This window comes from Suricata suricatta, chromosome 4 (genome assembly GCF_006229205.1).
Source record: "Suricata suricatta isolate VVHF042 chromosome 4, meerkat_22Aug2017_6uvM2_HiC, whole genome shotgun sequence".
Classification (NCBI taxonomy): domain Eukaryota; kingdom Metazoa; phylum Chordata; class Mammalia; order Carnivora; family Herpestidae; genus Suricata; species Suricata suricatta.
This window is the reverse complement of record NC_043703.1, coordinates 158,278,227-158,286,752: the sequence shown is the minus strand read 5'-3', so window position 1 is coordinate 158,286,752 and position 8,526 is coordinate 158,278,227. Positions and strand designations below refer to the sequence as shown.

The 8,526-nt window shown below is 50.8% G+C and overlaps 1 protein-coding gene across 1 annotated transcript in view; it reads left to right on the top strand.

The window, feature by feature from the left end:
• RRM2 (ribonucleotide reductase regulatory subunit M2) overlaps positions 1-7,022 on the top strand; it is a 7,364-nt gene extending 342 nt beyond the window's left edge. The window contains exons 2-9 of the mRNA XM_029938314.1: positions 323-501; positions 801-917; positions 1,489-1,622; positions 3,429-3,523; positions 3,656-3,789; positions 4,936-5,040; positions 5,128-5,241; positions 5,323-7,022. Of these exons, the coding sequence (XP_029794174.1) occupies positions 323-501; positions 801-917; positions 1,489-1,622; positions 3,429-3,523; positions 3,656-3,789; positions 4,936-5,040; positions 5,128-5,241; positions 5,323-5,475 (1,031 nt within the window). The 3' untranslated portion in view covers positions 5,476-7,022. The remainder of the gene's footprint in view (positions 1-322; positions 502-800; positions 918-1,488; positions 1,623-3,428; positions 3,524-3,655; positions 3,790-4,935; positions 5,041-5,127; positions 5,242-5,322) is intronic.
• The last annotated feature ends 1,504 nt before the right edge of the window (positions 7,023-8,526 follow it).

The following is an 8,526-nucleotide window of genomic DNA, read 5'->3' as shown; positions in this document are numbered from 1 at the left end:
GGGGCCTGCGCGCGCGGGACGCCGCCGGCAGGGGGCGCCGCCCGCGCTTGGCGCCAAAGCTTCATTGTCCTCGAGCCGGTTTTCAAACCGTAGCCCCTCCCCGACCCCGCGCTCGGTTCCCGCCAAAGCATTCCCTCCCTGGCCTCGTCACCCACTTCCGTAGATTTCCTCCTCCCGTCCCCCCGTTACATCCCGGTCGTCTTGCGTGTAAGATACACGTGTGACACCTGCCCCTTACACCCCGAACCGCATGAGCTTGCCGACAATTGAACGCACTTGGCCGGGAGAGGCGGCGATTTCATATGGGTCGCCCTGTCACTAGCCTTTCCCCTGCTCTCTGTCTCTCTGGCCCGACAGAAAACCAAGGTGCCTGCCCCCAGCGTGGAGGATGAGCCCCTCCTCCGAGAAAACCCTCGTCGCTTTGTCATCTTCCCTATCGAGTACCATGATATTTGGCAGATGTATAAGAAAGCCGAGGCTTCCTTTTGGACCGCTGAAGAGGTAAGCAGAGTCAGGAACCAGGAGACCTTACAGGAAGTTTAAGCATTGCCCTCCAGCTCTGGAGGAGACCTCCGCAGTAGCAGTTACGACTTGCTTTAGATACACTCGACTCCTCCTCTTGGCCCCGGTGGGGATGGCTGCCCACTGAGGATGTGAGCTGTTGTCACTGGCAAAGGGAGTTCGGGATGGGGAAGGGATGGTCCCGATCAAGGGGTCCTAGTAGGCGCCAAGGTTTAAGAGCTGAGTGCATGTGTGAGGCCCCGTGTGCATAAATCCCTTGTGAAACTTCTCAACTTCAGGTGGATCTTTCCAAGGACATTCAGCACTGGGAGTCCCTGAAGCCGGAGGAGAGATATTTCATCTCCCATGTTCTGGCTTTCTTTGCAGCGAGTGACGGCATAGTAAATGAGAACTTGGTGAGTTTCCAAAAGATGTCTGCTTTCATTCATTTCCGAGATTTGAGAGGAAACCCTCTTCCCTCACCTTTAATGTTTTCCCATCCTGGTCATCATATTTATCTGTAAGCTCGTAGTTCTGTTAGGTGTGGCATTTCCTGTTTTATAATATCCTTTATGGTTCCTTCCCCCCCGGTTCTAGAGAAGCTCAAAGACCATGTTAAGTGCCAGCCACGGGTTTACTTCTTGTGGCCGGGCTATTGCTTCCCTTTTTGTGGCTTTTACGGTTTTAATAATTTGATTCGATACGTGTCTTGGTGTGAGTGGAAGCGTCACTCCTTCCTGTGATGAATGGGCAAAGAAGGAGTTGATGAGGGTTCACAGAAACCCCGTGACACAGGCGTTACCTCTTCCCTCACCTGTGAGGTGAGCGTGTGGCATAAAATGTCCAGCTTTACCATGGAACAGTGGAGAAGCATTCAATTCAATTCAAGTAGAAACACACCTTCTCGTGGTGCACAGGGAGGGTGATGTATCGGGGTCCTGGGACTGAGGATTTCTCCTCAGGCCGAACGTGATGTTTCACCACTAGGTGGAGCGCTTTAGCCAAGAAGTTCAGATAACCGAAGCCCGCTGTTTCTACGGCTTCCAAATCGCCATGGAAAACATCCATTCTGAGATGTATAGTCTCCTCATTGACACTTACATTAAAGATCCCAGAGAAAGGTGAGTATTTGGGTGGTATGCCAACGTGTTTCACATTTACTTAAGTTATTGCAGATTTCTGAGTTTATGTAGGGATGGAAAATGACTCTAAAATGCCTAAGCAGGCAAATCCCTACTACCCGTGGTCCAGTCTGCTTGAGGAAGAGGCCTAAATTGACTAGTAGCCAGTCACTTAAAAACAAAGTTCAGCGGCACCTGGGTGGCTCAGTCGGTAAAGTGTCCAACTTCGGCTCAGGTCATGATCTCACGGTTCGTGGGTTCGAGCCCTGCGTCCGGCTCTGTGCTGACATCTCAGAGCCTGGAGCCTGTCTTCGGATTCTGTGTTTCCCTCTCTCTGCCCCTCCCCCACTCATGTTCTGTTTCTGTCTCAATAATAAATAAACATAAAAAATAAAAAAAAACAAATTTAAGAGGTTACTCCATTTGATTGTTGGGTCTTTCAGTCTAAAACCTTTCTTTGAACACAACCAGACAGAAAACATAATGATGAGGAGGCAGTTTACCATTAGATGAATTGAGGCACAGAACTGTGTGACCGAGGTGATGGGTTATGTTACGAGATCACAGAGGAGTGCTCAAGGGAGCTGCAGGACCGGCTTACATTTTGAAGACTGGAGGAGGAGAAGGTTAGAAATGGCTGCCTGGGTGGTCCTGGCACCAAGGTCAGCCCGGGACAGGAGCCTTGCGGGAAACAGCGGTAAAGCTGAAAAACGTGCTCTTGGGGGTTACCTGGGAGAATGAAGAGGGAAGATGAGTGGTGACTTGGAAGGGCCAGCAGGATTGGGGAAATGCTTTGGGAGTAAAAAGTTTGTGGACAGAAATGAGAAAAGACGGGGGCTCCTGGGTGGTTCAGTTGGTTGAGTGACTTCTGGCTCAGGAAGTGACGTTAGAGCCCCACGTGGGGCTTGCTGCTGTCAGCTGAGAGCCTGCCTCTGTCCCCCTCTCTGCCCCTCCCCCACGTGCGCTTGCTTAAGAATAAATAGAAAAGACAAAGGCATAACTGGGATAAATAACCAGAAGGGGCGGGATCAGAAAGGTCTGGTAGTTAAGCTTCAAAAGCTAGAGAGAGGCAGACCCAGGTCTTCCATAGAGCATGTGGACATGGTCAGAGAATGAAGAGAGCCCAAAGGTCTGATGACCTTGGCTTTAGAAAACAAGGCCACCGGATAAGGAATGGGCTGGGGAATCTTGGAGCCTCCCAAGTTGAGAACAGGGATATGTTGGAGGCGGAAGAGGGTAATAAAGACCCAGGTAAGTGCAGGGCCAGTCGATTTACTTTCCTGACCTGGGATCATCAGTGAGGCACAGAACTATAGTAGGAAGCAATCTCAGGTTGTTGCATTTATTGGCTTTAATTATTTTATTATATCCATATGGTATTTGGGGCCCATATAATTGACCCGATGTTACAGTCTGGTGGCGGAGCGGGTGTCAGGAAGGTAATGGTCAGCATAGTAGTTTAGCAGTTAAGATTTTATGGCTTTTCAAATGTAAAGATAAGGCCTGTGAACCTTATGCGCTGGACTTGGTATCACGGAGCTGATAAATACTCTTGGCGGAATGGACTAAACGCTTTGGATGTTAGTAGATCTCGGGGCTCCCTATGAATTAAAGAATATCTACGTTTGTATTAATAGGGACGAAATGAATGTTAAGATTTTTAAAAGACAGTGGGGGGAAAAGCAAAAACGGCAATGAGAAAACTTTTCAATTTGAGTCTCAGTTTGGCCTTGGTCCCAGTGTTGTTCCTAGTGTCTGTGATGGGAGGTCTTTGCTCTAGTTGCTGATGCTCTGGGTGCCTCCTAGGGAATTTCTCTTCAACGCCATCGAGACGATGCCTTGTGTGAAGAAGAAGGCGGATTGGGCCTTGCGTTGGATCGGGGACAAAGAGTCTACCTATGGTAAGGACACCGTTGGCCCCACTTACTAAGCCTGAGCCTCAGCCTCTGGTGACGGCCACCAGGGCTCGTCGGCCCTCCCTGCGCGCATGCTCGGTTGCTCGCTGGAACTGTGTCGATGTTAACTCTTCACAGGGGAACGGGTTGTGGCCTTTGCCGCAGTGGAAGGAATCTTCTTTTCTGGTTCTTTTGCGTCGATATTCTGGCTCAAGAAACGCGGCCTGATGCCTGGCCTCACGTTTTCCAATGAACTTATTAGCAGAGATGAGGTGAGTCTAATACCCATAACAGGCTAATCCGCACCCCAAATATCTACACCTCTTGGGTTCCCTGAAGGGAGCTTGACAACTGATTGCCTTATGCCCACACTTAACATGAGTCGAACCATATCTGAACTTGGGCAGAGAATGAACACCACTTTTATTTACCGGAAGTGCTTTTATTCTCAATACGTTTATGTCCGTTGCACTGTCGGTGAGGGGACGCCTTAATTATTTTGGCCCGGGACCCTCTGACCCTCCTGTCCTTGCAAGTTGGTTGATGAGTATCCTGATGAAGCGAGAATCCATTCTGGGCCAGTGTGTGTCTTTGAATGCAGTTGGATTGAACTGGAGAGGAAGGTGAGCGATGTCCGGGATGTTCTCATTTAAATCCGGTCCGAAAGGCGAGGGCCTTGAACCCTGCCGCACTTGGAGCCCAGGGAGCAGATCAGACAGCTGATCTTGCCTTGTAAGATGCTCTTCCTTCCCGCAGAGGAAGATCGGGATTCCTTGGCATTAAGACTCTAGACTCGAGTCACCGGAAACTGCATTCCCGGTTTCCTGAGCATAAGGCTGTGAATCTCAAAACTAACTAGCCTAGTCACCGAGTTTTGCCTTTCCTGCTAGGAATTGTGGCACACTCAGAACTCACAGCTATAGAAACAAGGCCGTGGAAAGAACGCTTTGAGCAGAAGCCCTGTGCCCTCCTTGGCTACATCCAGGGGCCGGGCCCGGCCTGCTCTTGTCATCGGGTAGCAGCAGGGAGGGCCTTGCCTGCGGACGGGCTGCCGTGGTGTACGCAGGGCAGATGGCCTTGGAGTCCATTTCCCTTTTTGTTGACCGTTAAAAGTGAAGATGCAGCCATGCAAGGTGTATAAGGGGAATGCATTTCCGGGGCGCCTGGGGGGCTCAGTCGGTCAAGCATCCGACTTCTGCTCAGGTCATGATCTTGCTCCCAGGCTCGAGCCCCACATCAGGCTTAGAGCCTGGAGCCTGCTTCAGATTCTGTCTGTCTCTCTGCTCCTCCCCTGCTTATGCTCTGTCTCTCTCAAAATAAATAAATATTAAAAATGTAAAAGAGAAAGAAAGCCATTTCCTGTTTCATGTTAATGACCGAAGTCTGGTGCTGGAGGGAGATTAAACCTTTTCTTCTAGGGCCTGCACTGTGACTTCGCCTGCTTGATGTTCAAACACCTGGTCCACAAACCTTCAGAGCAGAGGGTGAAGGAGATAATCGTCAATGCCGTCAGGATAGAACAGGTGGGTTTGCGTCGGGGTCTCCTGCTTTGCTGGAAGGGTCTCTGTTTATGCCTCCGCCTTACTGAGAAGCTGTGTTGGGGCCCCTAGGAGTTCCTCACGGAGGCCTTGCCGGTGAAGCTCATCGGGATGAACTGCACGTTAATGAAGCAGTACATTGAATTCGTGGCAGACAGACTCATGCTGGAGCTGGGTTTTAACAAGGTAAACGTGTGCTCTGTGGCCTTCGGGGTCTCCCGGAACCTGGCGGTGTTCTGTCTTTACATTCTGTGTGGACCTTTGCAGGTTTTCAGAGTAGAAAATCCATTTGACTTTATGGAGAACATTTCCCTGGAGGGGAAGACTAACTTCTTTGAGAAGAGAGTAGGCGAATATCAGAGGATGGGCGTGATGTCAAGTCCCACTGAGAATTCTTTTACCTTGGACGCGGACTTCTAAGCAAGTGAAGCCGGGCTCTTCTTTGCTGATTTTTTTCCCCCTTCTCATCAAAAAAAAAAAAAAGAAAAAAGAAAGAAAAAAATCAGCTACTTGAAGTGTATCAACCAGCTACACCAGGAATCGCCAATAGTGTTCGTTAATAGTATTGTTAAAACCGTGTAGCTACCTCGTATCCAGGCCTGTTGATTAGTGATGCGAGTCGTCTGTCTCCCTTAGAAGCACGGACACACGTTCCTTGGGCTTGTGGGAAAGATCCTGGGCCGTGTGCAGCTTCTGCAAGCGCTCTGGCCGTCCAGGACTTGGTGGCTCTTAGCAACCTGGCACAAGGCGTGGGGACTCTCCAGGGAGTCTGACCTGGTAGCATCCAACCGTCGCTGCAAGACCCCTGGGAGGGGTCGGCCTTGGTGCTTCAAAGCAGATTTTAAAGTTTACTTAATGATTTGTAAATAAAACTGGCACTTTACACACAAACCTAGTTTGTACTGTTGAGGTAAAGGCCTAATGTAACCTAACTTGGCTGGTTTCTAGACCAAACGCAGAGCATTTCTATTGGCCGCTAATGAGCCAGTTCGGGATGTACTAGGTGACCCAACTCCGCCAAACCTGTGTGCGAGTCAAGCACGTTATTTCTGCTCTTTATTTTCTTTAATGAGTTGGGGTGCTTTGTGATCGGCTTTAAGGGCAGCCCTGCACACCCTCCTAGGTATCAGCCAGTTGGGGGCCCAAAGAAGGCAGGTATCGATGCAGGCCGGATGCAGGCCAGGTCGAGTATGGTGGGATGCGAGGGAGGGGAAAGAAGCTTCTGAGGTCAGGATGGAGGGCGGCGGAGCGGGGCAGCTGGCCCCGGGGTGTGCGTGAGGAGCAGCTTTGAGTTCCTGTGACAGCTTAGGTCCTCAGCTCTAGGATCCGAGCTAGCCCTGTACGTTGGTTCTTCAGACCCCCCTTGAACAAAGTGACCCACCCGGGATCTTGCTCCGGTTAAGTAGGGAAAGCCAGGCCTGAAACTGGCTCCCTGAAAACTCGGGCCTTTATTCTGATTTGGTTTAATTTGTAAGTCGGTGCCATTGACCTCCTCCTTTTATATTTACTCCATGCTTTATAGATTAGAAAAAACGTCTTTTTGCTGTACGCGCCCTGTGTATCTGTGGTTCGTATTTTGAAAAGATCGAGGCAGACATTGTTCAGGGCACTTCAGTGCCCTTCCTAGATCTGACCTTCCGTAGAAAACCAGAGTTGTGGGAGCCGCTAATATACGGTCTGGTTGCTTATTAATTTCAGAATGAAGCACATAATAATACGCCTAATGGGGCTGGTTTGAATCAATCTGTCTTTGTTACCCCTCCCCCCTCCCAACACCCAACCAAGATGTCACATGGCAGGTGACAGGATCCGCAGCAGTCCTTTGGCCACATTTGTTACCGTGTTGTATCATGTTGGCTGATCACTGGCCTGTTTTTTCACTTATTGTATAAATTGTCAAATAATCGATTTAAACCTTTCTGTACTAGGGGCTTCCTATCTTTTAAATTATTGTTACCAAAAGGCAACCCAGATTGTGTGGTTTTTACGTTCGTGCAACACAGGGGAATAAACATTCTGCCCCGCGGGCCGGGTGGGTGCAGGCAGAGGCCGGAGCCGGTTTTAGGGTTCAGCCTCCCCCTTGAGCGTGTATGTGTTCCTGCCAACTCCGATTCAGTCTCCTAATCCGTTTAAAGGGAAACCAATTTTAGTCTAAAGCATTTAAAAGGCTCAAAATTGAATGCTGCACAGGTGTTAAGTGTTCTTGGGTCCTTTCGTTGATAAGATTTGCATTTCGGTTTAGGAATTGAAAACCCGGATTTTTTTTTTCTCATGAAGGCATAGGAGAGTTCATTTGCTTTTCATCCGTTTTGCGTTCTGCCACAAGGTCCATAGGAACAGGTCTGCCTGAAAGGTGACGGTCAGAAGCACTGTCTGTGCTGCACGTGGAGTGGGTCAGCCAGGGTCGGTGGGTTTGATTTCCCGACAACCCCGAGTGGACCGCTTCTTGGCCTCAGTTTTCCCATCTAAACAATGGCGGCGGGACCAGAAGGGGCGGAGTCTGCCAGCCTTGCTCTTATTCGTCAACTTGACTTCTTTTGTGGGTGGGCTGATCCCCTCATCCGTAAGTGGCCTCACCGGGCCCGCCTTCCTGAAGGCTGTCTGAAGTTGTGACCTTGTGCGTCATGCCACTTGACACAGGTAGGGACATGACGACGGCCACCCCGCAGGCGTGGCTCCGAGGTGTTGGGGGTGGGCAGGGGGTCTAGTCCTCCGGGTGCGGCTTACCTTTTCTCAAGGAAGAAGCCGATGCACAGCTGAATCCGAGTGTTAGTGGTGTGGCCGTGGAACCAGGGCAGGGAAGGAGCAGCAGAGAATTCGACGGGGGTGGGAGCATTTAGGAGAGTCGTGGTGGGGGGGTGGCTATTCCTCTGTGGGGAAGGGATTGGAGACTCGTCCGCCTGGAAGCCACATCCAGGTCCTTCTCTGTCCCCCGGTCCCGGCATGAGGCCCACAAGGATCAGGCCCTGGGGAAATTAATTAGAGCGGAGTATCTCGGTGTAGGTGAGGCCTTGGGAGGAGGTATGTCCTCTCTTAGAGGAACGTGATCTTAAAGGCAGAGATCTTTGCCTTTACAGCCGAGGAGCACTCTGTCATTTGATTTGTCACGTCAGGTTGGTGGCAGACCCAATGCGGGTGTTAGGGGCAGCCATGCTCTCAGGACAACTTCCGAATAGCTTCCCTGGGAGCCACCTACAGTCACACTTCCACCTGCCGTCCATCTGTGCCAGCCACCTTCTCTAGAACATGCTCCTGGAGGACCTGCGTCAGTTAAGTGCGGTCAGGCCACTGAGTCAGAAGTGCCTGCCCTGGCCTGTGACCCAGGCTGAGCGCTGGCTCCTTACACAGCTGGGACTGGATGGGGACCTAACGCCACGTGGCCAGGGAGCTGATGTGTTGATGCATGACTCTGCCCGTGTTGGTCCAGAGATCCTGGTCACGGTCTAGTTCTGTATGCCAACACAGCCCTGG